The 23828-nt window shown below is 48.0% G+C and overlaps 1 protein-coding gene across 1 annotated transcript in view; it reads right to left on the minus strand.

Moving 5' to 3' along the window:
* Positions 1-23828, minus strand: part of HYDIN (HYDIN axonemal central pair apparatus protein) — a 146978-nt gene that overhangs the window by 86888 nt on the left and 36262 nt on the right. Inside the window, 7 exon segments of the mRNA XM_050903888.1 lie at positions 224-324; positions 1171-1406; positions 3401-3468; positions 7287-7510; positions 9560-9678; positions 14196-14295; positions 22979-23162. Of these exon segments, the coding sequence (XP_050759845.1) occupies positions 224-324; positions 1171-1406; positions 3401-3468; positions 7287-7510; positions 9560-9678; positions 14196-14295; positions 22979-23162 (1032 nt within the window).

Genomic DNA, 23828 nt, shown 5'->3' on the forward strand with positions numbered 1-23828 from the left:
CCCGTTGGAAAAAGGCTCAGGGCCATGCCTGTCTGCTGAGCAGAGATGCTTCTCAACTTGGGCTGCTTTCAAAGCACCACTGTTCTCGTATCTAGCTGGGCAGAGCTAGCTCATTAAGCACCGCTTCTCGTTTGGAGCTGGAGCCAGCAAACCATGTGCAAGGCAGCGTGCTGGTGATGGATGCATGAGGAAAGACGATCAGCTGCCAGGAAAGCACTGGTACCTGGCTGTGAGGAGCAGCGCCAACACCTCCTTGCCAACACCATCCACGTCCACCACCAGTGCCAGCTCGTATCTCCTCACCGTGTTGGAACACAGGGTGACCTGGTGGAAGAGAGCAGCATCAAATACTTCATCGCTCCCAAAAGCCATCGTCCATGTGTGGTGTCCTCCGGTTCTCGTTGCACGGTAAGGAAAGGGAGGATTTTGCCTTAATTCTTCTGCTGATCTATGTGTAGAGCACAGTTTCTGGGAGTAACAGAAGTCTTCTGACAATATCTGATTCGTTAAATAACCTTGCAGTTATCAGGGCACATGTAAGCTAAACTAAAGCACAGTTAGACTAATGCTCTACTCACCACTGTATTAAAATTAAGGGACCAGTTTTTAATCTTGACTACAATTGCATAAATCTAGAGGAAGTCTATTGACTTTAACAGAATGAGTTCAGCTTTACAGTGGGAAGCTGAGGGCAAAACGTGGCCAGGCAGATGCTGTGCAGTTCATGGCTGCCAGAGCTTTTCAGTCCCCATTGGAGATCACCACAGTGAATACAATTCATCCTGCTCAACAAGAGAGGAGAAATAAGACCAGGAAGAAAAGCAAACTGCTTTATACAATGATATCTCCCTTTTTAACAGCCACCTTCTGTCCTCATCCTTCCTCTGCCCACTTTAAAAATCAAAGAAATCGCTCTAAGCAGCTCTCAAAAAACACATGAATGGCTTCTGCACTTGACCATACGGTACAAGATCTTCAGCTTCTGATTTTGGAAACAAAACGGCGCTCCTTCAGAAGAGTCCCAGAATAACCCTGCTAACAAAGACCTAACACTAGTGCAGGTATCTTACTCGCATTATGCTCAAAGCTAACAGCACTAAAGCCCTCTCATACATCAGTGAAGCTTCAGCTCCAAGTGCTGAAGCAGGTATGGCCGGACTCTTCCCCTACCTCGATATCCAGGAATCCCTGGGAGCGGATGGTCCCTCTGCAGGGCCTTATGGTAAATTCAGTTGGCTTGACGTGACCTTGGGCTCCCTTTCTCCAGGATGGGTGACTGTTGTCCGATATCTGAACCAAACTGGTAACACTGGGCTCTCCCAAGCCGTCTCCAGGAACGCGAAGGTTGAAAGTCATGGGCACCAAGGAGGTGTTAGTGAGGCGACACGACAAGGTGTGAGGAAAGCCTAGGAAAATGACACAAATATCAATTTATGCACCAATTATCCTATGATTCCTGGCGTGAATATTCTGTTATGATAAAACTGCGCTTGGAGTTTAGCTCTTTTCAATCTGAATTACAGCTAAATGAGAAGCTAAGCGAGGAATTAATCATCCCTTAAGTTCCCTTTTACGCTGATCACAGAGATTGCTTCCTTGGAAATGCCCACTCTTAGCGATGCTCAACACCAGAAGTTTCTCTCCCTCTGTGAGGAGCTCTCACTTGCCCCCAAACCAGCATCAATTATTTCTCTCACAAGTGTGCATCCAGACAGACCATTTATTCTGAAAATTCAATCCGTTAAATTCCCCGTTAACTCCGTGAACACTCCCACAGTTTTCAATATATAAAAGCAGTGTACTGTCATCGAGGAGAAGCTACAGCGAAAGAAAGGAAGGATGAAATTGGGAACTATTGCATGATGCAAAGCACTCTAACACAGTTTCCCTAGGCAGGATCCTTAAGGCACCTCCTGTTTTGGGGCAACCAGACTGAGCACCTGACAACTCACAGCCCGCTTCACTGGAACCTGACGCTTGCTTAGAAATCAGCAGGACCCATGTCTCGCCTCACCTAACAAATGGGGGCATCACATCCATGCTGCACACTGGCTTTGATTACTGCCTGCAAAGGTTTACATCACTTTAGCTTTGATACTTGCTTTCCATAATGGAAAACCAGTGATGGAACCACACCTGGTGGGGATGTTCTGCAGAGACAGGACATCAGCCCACAGCCTGCTCTGGAGTGGACATCTGGTTTGGCCGGCCAGCTCTGCGAGAAGGAGGTATCTCCCATGGCCTGCTTACCAAGCGTTATTTGAATGCAGATGGGGAAGAAAACCAACTGCAGACACAGCAGATAGTTTCTCCATGCCCATCAACAGTGACCATCGCCCACCTCCAGCAACGACTCCAGCAGGGAGGCAGGAGGTGCACAAAAAGGACGAACACAGACTGCACAATCCCAAGCGAGACCAAAGTCGCCAGGTGCAGACAACAGTCAGCAGCACAGTTAAAAGAAGCAAAAAATACAATAGCTGCCTTCAGCTGAAAAGGCCTTATTAATGAAATCAGATTAAGTAGGATGAATCTCCTATTACATAACCATATTTCTGCCCGGTGCATTTCTTGTTGTTTTATTTATTCAGAAGGAAACAAAGAAGTGGCAGAGTGGTGATGTAGGGAGGGGAGGATGCGGCTCAGGAAAGGTAATGAGTTTTCTTAAAAAGTCCATGAACAGCATGAAAACACAAGGCATCCTGGGTGCAGAATGATAATGGCCCTTCAATCAATCCACAATTGATTTCACATTTAAACTTTAGATCATCGCAGTAAAAAGCCTTTTGTGAGACTGAGATGGAGAACCAGAATCTGCATTTCAATGGAGACGCTCTGGATGCTCAGCCACCAGCTCTGTCAGCAGAGCTGGGCTTTTGGTGGGGAAGGAGAAGGAGCCCATGTCTCTGAGGACATCAGTGCCCGATGCAGAGCTATCGCTTGGGTATATTACCCAGTAGGTGATAACGAGGTGCCCTCACAGCACTAATTAACACCTCACACTAAAGGCTGGGTGGGTAAATGGTGTCCTTGCCTCCCAACAGGAATATGTACCCAGAGCAGCTACAGGCTAGTACGTGGCTCAAACTCCCTTCTCCTGCAGTCCCATCCCCTGGGCACTTCTGGGACAGGGACTTTCTCAGTCATTCTGCTGCTAAAAATGGGGAGGTTGGGGCTGAACAGACTATGAGGGACACCAGAAAACACCATCTTTCTATTCCTTTGGTCCTATTTGATCTCATGATGGCAAAATACTGCCTAAGCAACCAACAGCCCTGGTTTTAACACCCTGAAGGCTGCTATGGAGGAACACGAGTGACAGATGCTCTTAGGCTAAAGCACTCCATTTTGGTAATGCACAGACCTCTCAACCTGTGGTCCAAGCCCAGGGCACACTCACCAAAGGAGACGTCACCGAAGCGGAGGGAAGGTACATTGAAATGAAAAGTCGGTCCAATGACACAGCCCCTGTGAGGACAAAGACAGGCAGAGGAGGCATCGGCTTGGTTAAAGAGAATTGCAAAGCATTCAGCTTTCATTACCGCTCAGATGGATAAAAGCTGGTCTCAGAACCACAGTGGGTTTCAAATCAACCCGTCACCCTTGCGCTCAGCACAGCATCCATGTGGACGGGAGGCAGTCAAAGCAAAGCGGTCAGCAGTCGATAGCTGCTGATGTGGCTTAGGGCACCATGTCACACAGGGTATGCTCCCAAGCTGCTGCTGGCCCAAATAAGGACCCTGAACAAGTGACGGCTCTGTGCCTCAGTTTCCCCATCTGTAATGTGAGGGACACAGAGGTGTCCACACAAAAGTGGACTCATTGTAACTAGTCCTCCCAGCCACAGGTTCCCTGCTTTGGTATTTCTTAGCTGGAACTGGTGTTTCCATGGAGTATATGGACATCTTTCTCAGAAGATCTTGATCCACACAATCATTATGCACGCAGGATTGAGACACGAATCCAGGGGAGCCCGAAACATCCACTGAGAAGAGCAGCAACAGTTCTACACAGTGGACAGCTGAATCTTGGAAGAAAGTATCAGCTTGTCACCAGTGCACCAGCTGACACATCAAGGGCAACACGTCTTAAACTACCAAACATGGGTGTCCTGAATCCACCACACCACCTCACCCATCCTTACATTCAGCAGACGGGCTCCAAACTCCAAAACTCACCAACATCCACCAAAATCAGCACTTGAAGCTGCACAACATTCATTAATTTATTTCATGGTTGATGCCAATCAATGCCAGCTCTGCCTCTTCGTTAAAAATCAAGGACCACAGTGAACAATGCCTTCTAGTTTTATTCACAGGACTGCCACCAGGTCTGTTCTGCATGTGAACAGACCCCAGCATCCCGCAGGAGGGACCTGCGTTCATCCATGGTGTCCCATTTCCAGCACCCCTTTATAAACACCAAAGAAACATAAACACCAAAGAAACAAGCATTCAGGACCTGTAAGGTTGGTTTCCAAGTAAAGAATCATCACCTATGGTTTGGGCACCTTCTGATTGCATAGTCAAAAAGCACTCAAAACCTGACTTTCAGGAGTTTCAATCCAACGCTAATTCTTGATTCTTGAAGCTGAATCAGTTCCTGAGAATAAGCCAGGTAGCAAATCCCTGCTGCTGCTGAAGTTCCCTCTCCAAGGACCTCACATAATCAGACTTAACCTCCCAAGCCCTAAGAGCTTACTTTGGACAGAGTAAAGGGAGCAGACATGCTTTCCATCGCAGCACTTGCCAGGAGACGATGGAAAACTACCTCCAAACCAACCACGACTGGGGATCACACTGGGAAACTGCCAAGGATGAGCCTTGCCAGGCAAGTGGGGAAATGACTGCCATTTCTGCTGAGCGCACTGTATCTGTGCTCAAGTTAAACCTGAATGACTGCCCAGAAGGCTCAGGCAAGGAGCCAACCCAGAGCTCTGGTGCACCACAGCTGATAACAGTACAGCTTGCAAGAAAATGGGGGAAAAGGCAGTGGTTTTGGCAACAACTGCGTTTCACAGTAGCATTAAATAATGCATTTGCGAAGGGAGGTCAGGGTCCTTGCAGAGCAGGAAGGATAACACACGGTGGGAGAGGAACCACTTGAAGTCTCATCCCCGTTCCTTCCTTTGCAGCCCAGTGTCCCACCAGCCAGCTCGCCTCCATTCAAAAGAACTAGGAGTTCTTCTCCATGGAGGATTAAATCCAATGCACAAAACCTCCCGAAGAGGGAGGCTCACCTTGACCTGGTGGGTGGACATCTCAAAGGCATTTGAAAACAAACAGCTTGAGTTGTGGGGCTGGAGAGTGAGAGATAAGGGCTGGATAGGGATCCTTGAAAAAGGCAAGACAGAAATCAAGGAGGCAGATGACATCTCAGGGAGGAGCGGACTGCAATGGGAATTACTGCTGAGGGACAGCAGTATGGGAGCAGCTGGGGATGCTGGGGTACCACCAGATGGGCTGCATAGGAGCCACCATCCAGGAAGGACGAGTACAAAGATGGGGAAGAAATAAATAAAAAAGGACCAGCCATCTTCTTTCACCAAGATATAAGGTCTGCACTGAGCCCAGGGTGGTGCTGGCAGAACAGGGCAGAGAGTGGCCACAGAGAAGGGGAGGACGTGCTGGGCACTGGGAGCCAGGGCATCAGTGGGGAAAAAAGGACCACTTCGTTTGGGCGCAGGGAAGCCAAAAGACAACTATCCCGCTGACAGCCCTTTCCTTCCCCAGGAGCAAGGCCGTTGTGGGGCAGAGGCAGTGGGACTGTCCAAGCAATACTGTATTCTACCTGCGATAAGCGCATCTTCACAAGCAAAACCTGCCCTTGCTCAAGGAGAAAGCTGCTTATGCAATAACATCCCGTGACCAATTTGGGGGAGGGACAGAGGAGAGTAAGTTATTTGATTGTGAAATGTTCCCTCTTGATTTCCAAAAAAAGCAGCACTTTCCCTCCAAACACAAAGCCAACATAATTGTTTCTCTACTGAGGTCAACAGAGCTACTCACCACTCTTCTTTTGCAAAGTAATAACCTTGTTGCTCTTTTTTATCCATTTCCCTTACCTTATTGGTAAAATCGACTGCAGATGCCTTTCATTTCTTTACTACCTTGATCTAGTGCCTCCCAACAGCAGCAGCCCAGCAGGCTGGCTGCCGAGGAGGCACTGCCAGCCCCAAAGCTCCAGAGCACCCAGCATCAGCTTGCCTGCCTACACCACATTATCCTACCAGCCTACGGTTAAGACTAGCTGGGACAAGTTCGCATGCTGCTGTGGTCCTGCGAAGTGAGCTTTGCCTCTCCTATCATCCGGGTTTTTTTCCCCCCTTCTCCCCTGTGCTCGGTGAGGCTTATCTTTTGCTATGGCACCAGCCCATGGGACGATGCCCAAGTCCTTGTGACAGTACTTGCTGCAGAGCTCCCCGTCTCCCACATCAGCACTTTTCTGGCCGCAGAAAGGAGGTACCGTAGCACTCGCTGCACAAGAGCCGGGAGGACAGCTTGTCCCAATGCATTAGCATGGGAGGTGATGTTGAGGCTGCTGCTACCCATTTTGTATGGATTATTAACAGAGGATTTTAAGAACGCTGCTTCTAGCTGCAGAATCATCCAAGGCTGGCCCATCCCTCAACCATCTCCAAAGCTCTGTTGGCCTTGCTGTGTGTTCAGGTTGGACATTCCAGACCATCTACTGCTGAAAGCTGATACCACCACACTGTCTGCCATGGCCCAAGGGGGAATGAGCTACCCGTAGGAAGGAGTCACTCCAGCTCCTGGGTACCTGGATGGGGCAGCAGGCATCTCCACACCTTACCTGTGCAGCCTCCAGTCAAACTTCTTCCAGCAGGGGTAGTGTCACTTAAAGCCCCAAGGTCCTCACACAGAGATGTCAAAGGGTCACACAAGGAACCTGCTGCTGCCAAATTCTGTGCAAACAGCATCCTGGAAAGTCACAGAGCCACCCTGGCTCAACCATGAAGGCAAAGCTGGTTCCCAGAGGAACCCAAGACTTTCAGAGTTAAACTGGGTATTGAGGGCATAGGAGGCATGGTCATTTCCCCTCGCAGACAATTACACTTCATTTGCTGCTGCAATTGCAGGGTTCAAACTGGAGTCAAGGTTAAAAAACCTTGGGGCTCTTAGCGTTGGCTCTGATCCTACCATCCCCACACCAACACCTTAGACAACACCTTTTTTCTCTGCTTGATCATAAAATGAGGTAGGTGGGAGATGATTACCCACAGACAGCTACAGATGTGCCCACCAAGCTCCTATAACCCTCCTCACCGGATAGTCAAGGTCACAGGCTCAGGGGATCCATTCACACTGAACCTGAATTCTTCTGTGAACTTCCCCAGGATGGTGGAACTGAAGGAGATCTGGATGACTTGGAGCCCATCCGGCAAAATGATGCCCTCCCTGGGGAGAAAGGTGAAGCAGGAGCCCAGAGCTGTAGCTGGAGGGACCAAGTTGAAGAGAGCATCGATGGCTCCTTTGTTAAACAGGATCGCCTGCAGCAGCAAGAAAGCGAAATGGAAATACTTAAGGAATCTTCCTTTCTTACAGAAGGCTGATTTGTTTTCTAATTAAACAATTAACATCTGTGAAAGGCAGAAGATGCTGTGTATTGCTGCTTAGCAAAAGCCAAAGAAAATACAACACGACAAGTTCTGCCTTTGGTTTCTTTCATGCAAAGCAGTGATAACTTCACATAAACAGAGTCACTCTGGGTTTATTCCACTGACACAGAGCAGACCACTTCAAACTTGCAGTACAGAGGACCTGCTCAGCATCACCGAGTTGATTCAGACCTGTCCCAAGAGCAACAAAGGGTGGTTGCAGCATTACTAGTGAATCATCCACAACTCCTCCTGCTCCAGATGAGTCCGATCCTGCCAAGGGTAGAACACTTTCAGCTTCCATCGCAGCCAACAAGTTTATTGCATGCAGTAAAAGACACCTCAGGTCAGCACTATAGCCAACTTCAAAAGCACTCCCCAACTCTGCTACGGTATATAGTTTAGGTTTCGTTCGTTTTCTTTAATCCACTAGTTTCTTAGTCTTTGCTCAACCAGAAGTGTCAGCAAAGGATGAGTAAGGTGCATAGGGGCTCTGCCTATTCTAAAGAATTTATCTTTCCTAAATACTCACAGCCACTATCCAAGATTTTACTGTTATTAGAATAAACTGTAAATTTAGAACCAAGCCATGTTTTGTTGAACACTCAGGAGATCTACTGCCTCAAAAAAGTGACACAATCCCACAGCATTTGCTGAGATTCACCTCTTATGTTGGTCAAGAAATGCCCACATCTGGCTGTGAGTACCAGCGTGCTGTCAGCCACCAACAAACCTACCCAAAGCAAAGCTGTGAAATTTCTGATTGCTGCAGCGTGAAATCCTGCCATTTCCATGGACTTGTCTATCTGCTTTGGATTTCTTTTCCCTAATTTTTATCCTTGCAAAACCTGTCAGAAAAACTGAGACAGAAGCATAGAAACGTCCCTTATTTTTTAATTTTGCAGCTGCTGTTGAAAATATTCACGTATTCAAACTCTGCAATGGTAACTTGAAAACTACTCTCTCTTCTCATGTGTTTTACACCTTAGTTACAAATTGCACTTAGGGATCCTACACTGAGCTGAGGTTTACCTCCAGTCTAGCTGTTTAGGACAGCACTAACAGCATCATCTACTTATTCACATTTTCTCAAGTAATGAAAATAATAAATTGATACAGAGAGAATCAATACAGTATCAGCATTAAAAATGCATAGAGCACACAATATTTTGGTAAGAAAACACCTTAATGTGTCCTTCCCTGCCACAGTCAAGCTTTTGAAAGTGTCTGGCATGATGTATTGCCTCATTTTCTACCTCTTTCGGTTGCTCTATCTTATTTTTTTGCAGAAGACTGGACACCATTGGGGGGAGGCAAATATATAGAAAGTTCCTTCGCTTCATTTCAAGAAATGCTTTGCTCTTTATAGAGCCGAGACGCACCAAGTCTGAAGAGTGGCGAGAAACTGGTCAGCAAGGAAAAGCACTCCCAATTTCTTTGCAAGGGACAGCTCTGAGCCAGGAGGCTGGACGGCTTTCCTCTGACTCCCAGGAATCGGTAGGATGCGCTTAAGTGAAAACTGTTTGCAATGGACTTGAGTTCAAACACGGTAAATTTGTTCCAGCTGCTTTTTAACAGCCAGAGTACAAAGGTACATTGCATCTAGGGCTGAAACAAAAGCTTCTGAATACTTACCTTTTTGACCCAGTGTTGCTTTCATGCGTGAAGGGGGGGGCAGGTTTTGCATGAAGCCCCCCAGCTGATCTCAAAGGGAGGTTGCCAAAAAGCAGGGATTAGGGCTTCGTGAACAACATATGCACCTTTCAGACCCCATCAAAAGTATCCAGATTCTGTGAAAAACCCCCAGATTTGACTATTATGTCAAATATTCCCTGCTCACAACTGCCTGAGCTGCCAGAAATCCCGCAGGTCCACGAGGCTCCCTGCTGCCCCTGGAGCCATCAGGATCCACCCCAGCTCCTGCGAACCCCTACTGCTCACCTCGTAGCTGTGGGCTGATCCAACAAAAACCTTCCCGATGTCCAGCTCGTCAAAGCTGAAGCGGAGCCGGGGCCCTATGCCTTCCCCTTTGACACGCAGAGGCAGCCTGGTTTCTCGGCCTGAGGAGAGATTTCCATTTCAGTACAATAATTCCCCCTGTTATCCTGGATTTTCCAGGCTGCCTCAATGCTAGTCCCTGACTCCGGGCTGGATGGGACCAGCTCTAGATGCTCCAGGAGAAGATACAGGACCCTTCTCTTCCCTCAGGAGATATGCCTTGGGGCTGGTTTCCAATTTCTAACCAACCCCGTGGGCTGGTTTCTAATTTAGCAATCAGTTTGCACCCTGAAAAAGTGATGCCGAGTTTAAAACAAGATCTCTGCATTTCTTCCCACGTGCTTCAATGAGCTTTGAAATCCATTCAGTGAAGGCACAAAGCTCATGAAACACAACTGAAGGTAAAAATATACTGTCTATACTGATGCAATCAGAGACGACAGCACAGGAGCTGAGAAGTACGAGCCCAAGCAAGGCGAAGCTCCCTGCTAACGGCGATATGCACACCCGAGTGCTGCCTAGAGCAGGCAGAGCATCTCAGCCACCGCCTGTGCCTAACATACAGCTCCATACCCGGGTGCTCCAGGGCTCACCACCTGCAGCAGCGCCTAAATAACACAGGGCTTTATGATCTCCAGAGAGGAGAAGCACTCACCTTTTCCCACCACGATACCAAGAGCTCAGCTTTGTAAAGACTTTACCTGAAGCACGCTGAGCAGTTACGGGAAGCCAGCCTCCTCACTACTGAGATCAGATAAGCCATAAATATACTGCTAATACACACATCCCTTGCTGCAAAGGTAACTGAGACCACAAGGCTTACAGCTAAACTCTAAGATGCTAATTTTCTTCCGTAAGTCTGCTAAGATGACTTAGTGCAGGATCTTTCAGTCTGAAGGCTGTTCTGAACCACTGGAGCCACCCAAAGTGCCTGAATCCTAGCTCAAATTTTGGCTTGGGTATCCCTGCCATCCCATTCTACTCTGCATGGAAAGCAAGTAGCACAAGGAGAAGAGAGCCCCCAAAGTTGTATATAACTTTCAGTGTAGCTTTTGTGCAAAAATATTCCTCCTTCCTTCAAGCTCCTTTTGTGCTATGCTCACCATTTGTTAAAGATTAGGGATTGAAGGTTGCTTTTAAAAAAAAGTCTTCTGCACAGTTATTTGAGAATGTCCAAAATGACTTTTTACTGCAAAGAGCAGAGCCGGTGTGACAACTCAGTGACTAGATCAACTTGAAAAAAAAACTCTCCTGGAACAGCCTTTTCAATGATTATTGACTTTTTGATCTTGCAACCATGGGATGAGGATGTTTGATAAAGTCCAAAGCCCAAAAGGAAGAGCTAGGGAGCTTTTGTTGAATTCAACATTTTTTTTTAAGTGGATCCAGCCGAAGCCCAGCTGATAGCAGAGATGAGAGTTATGTTTCACAGCTCAGGCGTTAATTGGAGGGCTGTGTATTTCTATTTCACAGACACCGTAAAAGAAGCAGTACTGGGTGCTCACTGTCAAAAGATTTCTCCATCTTGCATCATGTGTGGCTTAATTTTCAGTAAAAACTCTAGGTCTAAGCCATGAAAGCTCTTAGGAAATGGCAAAGATTTCCAAGTGACAAGCTTTTGTCCATGATCATGCTGAGACACATCCCATGGCCACTGCAATTGAAAAAATCAGTGGCAGTTCTTCCCCTTCTGCAGTAGGTCCTCCTCCTCTCCTGGAGGTCCATGGAAACCATCCTTTCTTCTACCCCTACGTTGAACTTGAAACTTTAGCAAATCCCAGAGATTTTGCTCTTCCTCCTTCCTAGTGAACCTCAGAGTGGGCTTTTCCCAAAGGAGGAGCAGCAGACTAAACTAGAGGCAGCATTCAGGAGAACTGAGAGGAAAAATAAGAGAGTATGTCCTCTTCTTTGCTGGGAGCTGGGGCTTTCAGGAGCATCCAGCCTTTGCCCAAGGCCTGGGTACAGCTGGGCCGCAGCCCGGTGATGCTCCCACCATAACATGTCCCAGAGCACACAGACCAAGGGCATGGAGGGGCTACAGCCTCCTTGTCCTCAATCCCAAATCCACACCTGGTACTGCGGAGCAAGAATTTGGATCTCAGTAGGAATAATACCTTGGCAGGGTGTACAATTTGGCATTGCTGCCTTGCTTTCAAGTAACTAGGGGTGTAGGTGGCCCAACAGCACAGGACTTTGTTGCCAAAGTCCTTAACTTCTGCTGCTTTCTGACACTCAGTTTCTTGTTCACAGAATGCCCCCGTGTTTTGGGACTGGTTTTGAACGTGATTCTCATCTGACCATGTCAATAAACAGAGCTCCATGGTTTTACATGATGTAGGACATCACAAGGTAAAGGAGTGATCATCATTTGGGATTTTGCTTCTCCCTTCAAGAGTGGCTTAGAAATGGGTTTTGGAAGAAATCAGATGTAACCCGATACATTTCCATACGCAGAAAAGCCTAAAAAAAAAGAAATTAATTTTAGGTGTCTGAGCCCCCCACCGTGTGCTTCCTTCCAGCACTCAAGAGCCATGGCTTTATTTGCATGAATAACTAAGAAAGTTCATTTGGAGCTTAAATATTTGCCAAGAGCAAATTTCAAAGCACTTCTTAACTGGGAGCTTTGCAAGCTGCACAGTGCTGACTGGTTCTGTAAATCACCTGATCCAGAAGCATCTGCAAAGCAATTTATGGAGGCACTTGCAAAAAAAAGTGGAGGCTGGCAAAGCCCCTTTCCAGTGGGGCATGAGATCCACCTGCACAATCCAGTGCTGCACTGGGACAAAGCTTCCAAATATTCCCAGCAAGGGGCACACATCATCTGCAAATCATCCTCCAAAGGGCTTTGTGACTGGCACGCAAACGCATGAGGAAGGCAGTCACGCTTCTTAGAGGAATCAAGAAGCAAAATTAATTGACTCCCTAGTTAACGATTGTTGTTTTCTTCTTTAAACTCTTTTTGCACCCATGGAGCTTGACTCTGGGACAGTTTCCACCCTGACAATACAGTGGATCAGCTCTGTTTTGTAAAGGATGGGGGGTAGGTGCCTCATTTAAATGAACTCCTTGAGGTCCTCTTCCAAGGAGCCAGTGAAAGAGTTAAGCTCTCCTGAGGGCCCATCAGGGTCTTTCAAGAGCAGGCTCCTCTTTCTAAACACAGATCATTTGCCCAGCTCTGTTTCCTATAACTCCCAGACCAGCTCAAAGGTTGCAGGCAAGTAGTTTTCCTATTTCTCCGCAACAAAAAAAGCTCTCCTGGCACAACCCCTAGAGATCCCTGCAGCAAAGTGATGGACACTTCCATCACCAGAGCAAAAATCCCAGAGCTAGGAGCACAGCACTGAGCGAGGACTCCCTTGGGAGCAACTTTTTAAATCAATCCTTTCCTTCCACAGCTCTAACAACTGCAGCTGGTGGGGAGGAAGACAGTTTGTTAACGCAAGCCCTGGGTAATTACTGTAGGTGGCATTTGCCAAGTAAACCCTGCGCAATTACTGTATAAATAAAAAGCTGTTTCATGACATTTGTATCCGTCAGCTTGGAGCAGTAAGGAAAGCAACAAAGCAGCTGGGTTAGTGATTGCAGCACGCTCCAGAACGGGAGCCTGGCTGCTGGAGGACCACGGGCCTCGCACCTCTTCCTCTTCGATGGGGAAAACCATAAGGTTCCTTGGATGGAAATCTGACAGCCATCTCCCACTCTTGAAAAACACCTCAAGCAGCACGATGCAGAGACGGCAAGGAAGGACAAGATAATCCGAACCACGCAGCTTGCTGCAAGCATTCCCTGCCCTGTGCTAGCACAGCAAAGCGATCACCTCTGTAAGGGCAAAGATGATATAACTCGGGTGGGTCAATGATAACTGCTCCTAGAAAAAGACTTGACAGCACTTCTGTAAGACAGGATGAGCATAAAGCTTGTCTAGCAGACTGCTCGGACTCTGATTTCCAGAGAGGGTGTTCACCCTGCTGAGTACAGCAAGCCCTGGGCAACGCTACCTGGATGCACCACAGACTCGGAGCCACAAGGTGACAATTCCCACGCAGGGAGAGGAGCACGTGCCAGCCAGAGACGTCCTTTCGCAGACACCCTGCGCTCAGCAGGGCTCAGCCACCTAAGGTCTGGCAGCGTCTGGGTAGCGGGAGGTGATCCAGGGTCTGGGAGCACATTTGTAACTCAGCTCCTACCGCCTCAGGAGTCTGATGCTGCATCCATGTAATAAAGACTCATCTTGGAGGTAAATGGTCTATAGGGGCTTAGTGCTCATTCACTAAAGCTGTTCTGTTGTTGGCCTTTACAGACACCTCGCAGCAGAACAAATACTGGCAAACCCATGGCATGAAAGCTTATCCCTTCACTGCTTTGACTGTTCTGGGATCACTGATCCAGAGCCAGGCAGCCTGAGCCCTGGCCTTGGACAGGAGACCGCCTGGAAACCGCAGGGACGGTGGGCATGTGCCAGCACTGCCCCGTTGACCACTGACCCTTCCTAGCAATTGCACGAGAACCGAGTGGGCTGGGAGACTATTTCTGCTTCACCTTCGCTGCAGGTAGTAGAAGCAGGAGAAAGGAGCTGTACCTGAGATGTCGCAGTAGACCGTTTGTTGATAGATTCTGGCTTCTCGGGGTTTAAAGATCACATTGATTTCAGCCGAAGAATTTGGCCAGATATCTCCCTCCTAAAACAGAAGGAGACAAACCATTTATCTTCAAATGTTACATTTCTTGTTTTCAACCACAGCCCTATAGCCTTTATTTAGAGCATCAACGAAAAGCAAGGAGCAAGCAACACTTACCAACAAAATTTATAAGAGAGTTTGGAAGCAGCTGCAAAAAAACTTTCTAAGTCCCTTACCTTTACTGGCACCTAGTAGAGGCATTTTGTTAAATTAGGGCGATAATGAAGCAACCAAACTGGCTCAACACTCCAGCAAATCAAGCAGGATTTCTTCAGAGGTACCAGCCCGTCTAAGGAAAAGGTAACTCTCTCCTCCAAACCTTCCCTTATATCCCTGTATCACTATGGCTACGCGAACACATTTACTCAGACCAGGAAAGATTTAGCAAATCAAATGGATTTTTCCATTCTTAGTTACGAAGGTGCTGCCTCTTACATCCTTCACCTGTACACGTAGTTCAGCATATAACACACTCTGGTGAGCTGGGGCACTCAGCACCTAGCAGAACAAGCCCTCCTGCCCGGAGATCAATGAAGAACAGACTCCTTCCCACTGATGGCTGCTTCTGCCCCATGCCATGAGCGGTCAGCCAGCACACAGGCTCTTCCAGCTGACGGATGATCCGAGAAAGGAGTTGAGAGTCGGATGCATCCTGTTTCTCTCTGCAAGGTGCATACGTTCCCGTTTCCCTGAACACAGGCTCAAACAAGAAGAGATGGGACTTGCTTACAGCTCCACGCCTCTTTCAACCAACAAGCTCTTTTCCTTGTCATGCATTTGCTCAGGGATTTAAGTCTGGGCCATGCTACCAGCATGTCTGCAATTGTCTGCTGCTGCCTCAGGATCTTCTCCCTCTGCTTCTCTCCCATACAGAGTCCTGGCACTGCATTCAGCCCCAGGGAGCCTTGTCGCGCATTCTCGGAGACGTCCCTGGTTTGTAAAGGCTCTCACTTGCTTCTTGCAACTGGTTTAAACGAAGGCACCACTTACATCCCCTCAACCCCTAGCATTACAAGCGTCTCTTCATGCATTTGTTGACATAAATGTATGCGCCTCTGACAACTGTAATAATACTCTACCAGGAATGAAAAATTTAGCTTTATAGAAAAATAACTCCGTTCTTTTTGTCTCCTTCTATCAGCAAAGTGAGGCTTTGATTCTGCTTGCTGCTGGCTGGGTACCCTCAGTACTTAGTCCAGAAGAGTTTTGAACTGACTGGAGCCTCCAGCACTCCTGCAGCATAAATATTAAATAACTATAATACTTCTCATCAACTTAGCACTTATAGCTCAAAGGACAGCCCCCACAAAAATTAAAGAGCTATGACATGGTGAGTTATTGGGCTGCAGCTGCAAATAATTCCCTAATGCACAGCCTGCTCAGAGTCAACAGAACAGAGGGAAGAACAGGCAGAGAAAACTGTTTCAAACACCAACAAACCAATAATAAGAAAAGGGAAGTCAAAGAATGAAATCACTTGGATTCTTCTCAAAACCTAGAGCAAACACATTTGCCAGATCAAACGTACTCCATGTTTCTATCCAGCAAGCAACTGGATGAAGATGAAGCCTTACTGTGTGACAACATGCTTGAGGAAGCAAACTGGGGACATCAGCCTGCAACCCACAGGCAGCGTGCGAGGTATCAGATCCCTCGGGTCCCATAGGGATGCTGCACAGACTCACAAGCATCCAGAGATTTATTTTGGATTTACAGGAATAAAAGCATTTGGGGTGCTCCGAACAACATAAGCTCTGCTACGACGCCTGGAGCTTGCCTAAGCTGAGCCACTGAGAAGAAAACACTCGGATGATAGATTTCCCTAGCTTGGCTAATTAAAGTCTAATAACTCACCAGTGCTCATCACCCAGCTGCTCGCTGTGTGTTTAACAGACTGAATTCAGTGGTCTCACCCTGGGCAAACCGTCCCTGGGGAGGGGGGGATGCACTAGGCAGCTGCTTGCATTTGCTTCAAGCCCAACGGCTGTAGCTGAGCACACAGCTCGGCTCACCAGCGTTCCGCGCTCCTCCTTAAAGGGTGCTGCACGGGCTGAGCTGCCCAGCGGTACCGTTTGATCCTCCAGCTCCTGTGGTCCGCTGCCCAGAGAGCTGCAGACAGCCCTCGTTCGGTTCCTGCACGGCAAACGGTGCCTTGCCAGGCTTACCAGCACCTTCAGCTGCACAAACACGCACTGCTGATGTGCTGAGGAAGGACATTAATGAAATGCTGAGAGCAGTGATGATGCTTGAGGCCTTCATCTTATAGAGGGACATGAAGCAGGGGAGGAGAGCACATCCTGAGCCTTAAAACCAAAACACAGGGGTGCAGTAAAAGGGAGAGAAGTTCAGCAACGAGCGGGAATGAAATGAGCCCGATTTCAGAACGGCCACCCAGATGACTCCAAGGGAAAGTCTCCATGTGCTCTGTAGAGCCTCACGTGCCAGACAGCAAACCAGGGAGAAGGCATTCGAATGAGATGGGACAGGACCAGCGGGGCTGGGGGTGAAAACTGATGCCAGGATTTGACTGTAGTTCCACCATCAGGCTTACGAGCACTGCGCACAGCCGGATTACCGGGGCAGGCAGCTTAGAGTTTGTGCTGGCTGTCAGACAGATGATGCCTACCATAAACTGAGCATCCGATTTGCTGGGACTGTGTTATTTCTTGCAAGATTTGGGGATCTATCTGAAAAAGCAGAGTCAGATTTTACACCATATCATCATTTAGCACAACACTGGCTGCTCTAAAGCAGAGTTCATACGAATGAGGTCTCAGAGCAAAATCATTCCTGGGAAACTCAGAGAGCATCCCTCCTTCCACTGAGGCCAGAAAACAAACTTCTTTGAGCCTAACGCAGCAGTATGGGTCTTTCAGGTCAACTATCTAACAAAGTACTGTTTTGCTGCTGGCTTCTGCTGGATCGCAAGCTGATGGTACTTACTGGTCTATTTTATGTGCCGCAAACAGCTATATTGGCCCTGTGGACACTTCGAGGCAGTTTGGTTATCACTCAGAGGTTGACAGAGGCAATACACATCCCGTTAATGGAAGCAAGTGTAATACAATTCATAAGCAAAAAAGAAGCTAAGCAGGAAAGGAAGAAAATTAAAAAGAACCGTTGGCCTGATGAATATGTATCTGCTAACAACAGTGCAGTTTTCTAGCTGAGCGAGTTTAGCTGACTGTGGGATTTGATGAACTCTAAGGCCAGCACATCTGTGACAGAAATATAACTGATGCGGTGATCTCACCCCACTGTTTTGGAGCACGGTAACAGCAATGTATCACGGAGACAGGGAGAGGGACAGACTTGACAGGGCAGGGGACCTAGGAAGGTGGTCCTCAGGGCATCAAAAACCTTCCAGGAGCTCCTCATGGCAGGGCAGCACTGTTAGCCCCAGTTTCTCCAAGAAGGTCCCAACATACAAAAGGAATAAGGGCTGAATCTTCAAGGCCTGAATGCCCCCAAGTGTTCAGGAGAGATGTGGGAGTATTCACACTGTATAAACTTTATACATCTAACTTGGATCACCTACAGAGAGCCTCAGGCTACAAAGCCTACATCCCCTTGAACACAGAAGCTGAACATCCCAGGTTCTCCACCAACCCGGGACACCTGAGTTTTGTGTTAAAGGCAGGCAATGAGGATACCCCTCCTCCCCAGAGTAACTTTAAAACCTTTGATAGTCCTCACACCACACCAGTGGTGTACTTGCCCCAGGAGTGCACGGCTACATGCTATCTCATAGTCCAGAGAGCAGCCTCTGCACGTGCCCTGGGCTCTCTGCAGACACTGAGCTTGATACCAAGAGCTGCCCCATGCAGCAATCCCTTCCAGTCTTTGCAGCTTTGAATTAACCTGGTTTAGGAGTTGGGACGACAACGCCCACACTTAAACTGTTCCCAGGGGACAATTCCTCTCACCACAAAACTGCCTTGTGCAATCAAGTCTGCTTCAATATCCTTTCTCTCTCCACCCTGGGACCTGTCCCGATGAAACTCTTGTCCTCAGCAGTCCCTACATATCTAATAGGCACCAGGCAGCTGGACCCCAGCAGAGCCAGCAGCAATACCCTGCCTCCCACTGGGTGCCAGGGCTTGCGCCCAGCAGGACATCTCAGATCAGCTCCTGGACAGAAAACCACGCCTACCTTCATCTTTGCAGAAGATATTTGGAAACCAGCTTGCAAATGAAGGCAAGGCCCTGTCAGAGAGCTGGCTGCCCCAGCCGGGTCTCACTGTCCAAGGCTCCCTCTGCCTACAGGCAAGGGGGCACAGAAGGCAGGAGAACAATATCAGGGCTTTGCAATCTGCTCCGTCTGCCTGCTGGTCTCCACAAGGGATATGAGACATTGCTCGTGACACAGAAAGCCCTAGTTGTCCTGGCCTCCTCCCATTCCTGCATCACCGTTGCTGTCGGAAGGGGAACCGGAGCTGAGTCAGTGCCTGCATGGCATTTGTCTGACACTAGAATTTGATCCTGGCCCAAGAGAACCCAAACTGAACATCCACACGGTGAACTTCCACTGCACCGAAAAAAAATACAGCTTCAGCAAGAACCTGGGAGAACAGTGCAAGTGTACGTCTCCAAACAGCGAGGGAGTGGAAATGAGTCCCTGCAGGTGTTATTCAGAGTGGCTGAGTCCCTGGTGGGATGATTTGCTCAATACCGCCGAGACCACAGTGATTACTGCAATGCTGCTGGGATCTCTCTGTACACTGTATAATTAACCAGTGCGGGAGAGAGCCGAGAGCTTTGAGCCGATGTCATTTCTTCTTTTACAACCTAAACAGATGAGGGTGCAGCACACAAAGCCCCCTTGGCAGGGACGATGTCTTGCCATGCTCCAGGAAGCCGTTCAGTGATGCACCAAGACCCTGACAAGGGACATATCTCCATACATCCGAGGTGCTGCTGGATCCCAAGGCACGGTCAGATGAGATTCCTCTACGGCACCAGAGGAAACAAGCCTACGGACTAGCAATAAAACCCATCCTTTTATATGCATCAGCACAGCTCTCTGGAACAATCCTAATGCAGCATTATTACTGGAGCCTTGCACTCATATCCTCACTCCCAAGAAAACCTGCACCAGCAGTTAATAGACTCAAGTCTCTTGAGCTCCTGATATGAAATCACCATTCGGCAGGATTCAATGTATTTGGATGGAAACTTTTGGCAGTACATCCACAGATAGCTTCCCTGTATCGTCAGTGAAGCTATAAGCCAGACCGCTTGACTCCAAAGGTGGAGGGCAAGAAGAAATAGTCAGTTACACTTTATTCTACTACTCCGTGGGTAAAACAAATTCTTTAAAGACATAACTATTCTGGGAAACTTTTGTCATTTCTCCCTTCATTACTGCTGTATGTCAGACTATAAAACTAGAAAATATTGTGAATTATTTCTCTGGGGAAATTAAAATAGGCTGTTGAAGAGGTTCCTCACATTCCGGCAACCCCACAGGGAAAAAAGAACTGCTGGTTAAAAGCATATGCTTCATTACCAACCCTCGCAGGCTACTGCTACATGCGTACAAGCCTCGGGACACCTCAGGAGCCAGCGGTCTGGCTGGGCTAGCATGTTCTCTATAGGATGGCAGTCGAGTCAGAGCATGGAAAACTACTGTGGATGCTAACCAGGACAGAAACAAAACTATGCAGTGCTGTGAACATGATATTGCAACACTTGTGGCTTAATGTCAGCCTCAGACAGGCTGCAACTGGCAGGTGGCATAAAAAACAGTCTGTGGATGTATGATGATACAGCACAAAAACTCCAGCTGTTGTACCCTGGCTTTGCTACAGCACAAAGCAACATGATACAGGAGGGGATGGCACACCATGACTCACAGCTACAGAAGTGATCTCTATGCAAGAGCCCAACTGTAAAAACATGTGGATCCTATTTCCCCTCCCTCCGCCCCCAAATAACGAGAATCTGCTAGATCTCCACCAGCCTGAATAAGAAAAAGCTGGTCTTGAAAAGTTGGGCACCATCAACTGTTGGCCAAATCGCCTACTTTGTTTTGCAGAGGGGGAAGGTGATCCATGGAAAGGAAATCACTGCTCAAAGCAGACAAAAAACCAAAGACAGAGCTGGCAACAGACATACCGAAATGACACCCAAAGCGTATCCTGTTAGTTCAGGGCACTTAGGAGAAAAGCAGTGCCAAAGCTAACATCTGCCTCTTTCCATAAATAACTGAACCCACAGCGAGCTGTGGGATGGACCACAGCTCCCACTGGAGGTGGTGCCTGCTGCCAAACACTGAAGTGCTCTGCAGTAACCTCTCATTTGGATGGGGACCAGCTTGGTTCCCCAGCTGAGGTGGAGATTTGCAGGAACAAACCACGCTGTTACCTCCTGGCCCAATCTCTGGATCAACAACAGTAGCAGTTTCGTAACCTGGACATCTTGAAGACCACCTCCATCGGCTCAGAGTTGACACGACACTGAGGAGTCACTACCAGGCAATGACAGGACAGTGATGACTTGGTCAAGGTCAGTGCAACGGTAACAAATCCTCGTCCTCCCTTTCCTCTGGTTTCCATTTCCAAGGAGTCAGCTCCCACGTGTCTGCAATGTGACTTACAGCTAAGCTGTGGTGGGGAGGATGCAGCAAAAAGCAAGGACTTTGTCCTTTGGTAGCCACCTGGGCTTCTATCACAGCTGCTTCTGCTGACATATCAAGTGTATTTGCAAAAATAAATCAAATTTGAGATGTGCTCGGAAAGTCAGAGTTGCATAACAGCTTGTTTCCCACAGGCTTGGACGGCTGCTCAAAACGTTCATGGTCACATGGTAGTTCCAAAATCACTGCCTCCTCTTTTTAGTTATTTTCATCAGCGAGTTAACCCTATACAGACTGAAGCGACCTGCTGCAGCTTCTACAGATAGCAACACCTGAAAATACTGGCAGCTAACGGTCCACTTACACAGCAAAGCTTCTGCACAAACCCTGCGAAGCCACCCTGCCCAGAAAGCATTTCCAAGGCTACTGTCCCTCCACCAGCCTCCTAACATCTGGAAGCAATTATTTCCTCCAGTCAACTTGTTACAAGGGTTTGATTATTTCTATAGGGTGCTCCCAGACATCACAGGTGATAGATGGGAAGAAAAGAGCAGCACTTTTGGCCAGAAGATCTGAGGCAGCAAGGTCCCAGCTTCGGGGGGCCTCCCCAGCAGCTTTACATGGCAGTGCAAGAAGCATGTCTGTCCAAGCTAAAAGTTACAGGGTCATCACCAGAGAGAAGGTTGTGGAAGTCAGTGGCAGTGGATTTTTAGATTCTACATTTGATAAAGAGGAGAAAACACTTAATATCATTAGATGTAAAGACACCCATATGCCAAGGAGGCAGACATGAGCAAAACTCTGAACGTGAAACTCACCGTTCCATAAATAATGGAATTAATGGAAATCAAAAGATTGATAATGCTAGACAAGACAGAAAGGGAGAGACTCATGTAGCAGCCCACTTATATTTATTCCTAGAGCAAACTGTGTAACATTAATATAGCCATTTAGGAAAGGTTTCCACTCAAGACTTGAGGCCAGGCTACACTTTGTGTCTGTACATCATTACACGGATTTCCAGGACTCAGTACTGTGCGCAGCCAGACTTCTGGACCTCACCTGAATGCACTTCAGGAGCTCAGGAGCAGGTTAAGCTAGTTGTGGAGACATAGTCCAACTGTAATGGAGCAGGAGCCCTGGGACAGACTCCAAAACCAGCTCTGACACACCGCAGGATGCTCTTAATGCTCAGCTGATCAGCTCCCACTCTACAATATTCCTACAGCTCTGACTCAATCTCTTGGTCACATCATGCTGCTGTCAGGTCCAGTGGTGTGAAACTGCAGTTGTCCTGACATTGGTGGCTCTCAGCCTTATATGGGCTATAGGAGTAACCAAGAAGAGAACGTGATCCCCTTTCTTGAAAAAAAAATTAGTTTCATCTATTTTAAAAGAAAGAAGACATTGGGATTATTCTAGGGTTTACTCCAAAATGAGAGGGGATTTTGCACTGCTCAGACAGCAGGCATTCTTCATCTCAGACCATGCAAACACTCAGAACCAGGGCTCTGGTTGATTGAAGGACATGGGGTTTTGCTTGCATAAACAGAAATGCAAAAAGTTTTCTGTACCTATGTGCAATAGAACTCAAAAAGTCTGTTCAAACCTGCCAGCCTTGTGTTCAGGCTCACTGACGACACTGGAAGGGAGATTCAGACATGGTATAAGTCCAGGTTATATGATAGGATTGGTATTTCCATGATTAAACTTGGGCTGAATTTGGCCTCCTTTCCACCAAGGACCATTTCATTCTTCAGGTCAACATGTGACCTGACAGTGCTCTAATATCCTTTGTCAATCCTCATACACTATGTGTGAGGTGTGCCCTCACATATAATAATCAATATCTTTGAACACTGGACACTTAAGTGCCCTTAATTTATAGCCCTTGCAGCAGAGCTCAGCTTTAGGCAGGCTCTCGCTGTCTGTCGGGAGCCCACAGTTCAGATATGCTCTTTGCAACAAGCTCTCCCAGCCTCACTAGAAACCTGACGCTTTCTCTCTCCGCACATCAAGCCAGTTGATGCGAGGATCTGTCAAGTGACCTCACTCGGGGAGGAGGAGGAGGAGGAAGAGGAAGGGAGGTTCTCAGCTACCACTTACCACCGGCTCAATGGTGAAAATATCATCAGAGAAAAGCATGGAGTCTCCTTGCACCTTTGCCCTCTGGTTCTGGAAGGTGCGGGAAAGAAGGGAAAGGCGTTCTCTGAGAGTGGGGTCCACCGTGCACTCCTTGAGAAAATAATCCGTCTCGTCCTCCTCCTGCCTCTGCAGCCTGTGACACAGCCTGCAGCCATGGGGAGAGACAAACCAAGCAGATAATTTAATAAGCAACATATTTGCACAGACTGTCGTGTAAATGCAGGGGCAGCAAAGCACTCGGGGAGGAACAGCAGCAGCAGCTCAGCAGGGGGCTGACCCCGAGCCACGGGGTCCCAAACGGACTAGGTTATCACTTGTTCGCCAGCATGGCCGGTAGTTTTGCTCCACACTTACGAGCTAAGAAGAGGTTTTTGAAAGCTAGCAGCCCTCAAGAGAGTCTCCTGGCTCAAAGCCACTGCCACAACTGATGGAGAATCCACCAACCACCTCAATTGGCTCTTCCTACCGTAGAGCTGCTTGGGAGAGGCAGATAAAGATCAAGGAGCACCCACTGCAGTTCCTCACTGGGAAGGGGAGAAGCAGCTGGGTTTCAGCTACATCACTAGCATCACTCTTTTTTTTTCCTCCCCTTTGGACCTGCAGGGACAAGCAAACTATATCTGCTCTCTGTTCCCTAGACTGCCTTCCACCAGAGGATCCCAGAGCACTTTAAAAGCAAACTAATGAATTCAGGCATCGCATCACTTCGGTGAAATTAATGGTTTTATATGCATGAAAACAGAGGCCCTGAGAGGGGAAGGGACTTTGCCTAGCATCACCCAATAAAGAAGTCAGGACCGGCATCTCTGAA

The sequence above is a fragment of the Gymnogyps californianus genome, chromosome 12, assembly GCF_018139145.2.
Source record: "Gymnogyps californianus isolate 813 chromosome 12, ASM1813914v2, whole genome shotgun sequence".
NCBI classification, from domain to species: Eukaryota; Metazoa; Chordata; class Aves; order Accipitriformes; family Cathartidae; genus Gymnogyps; species Gymnogyps californianus.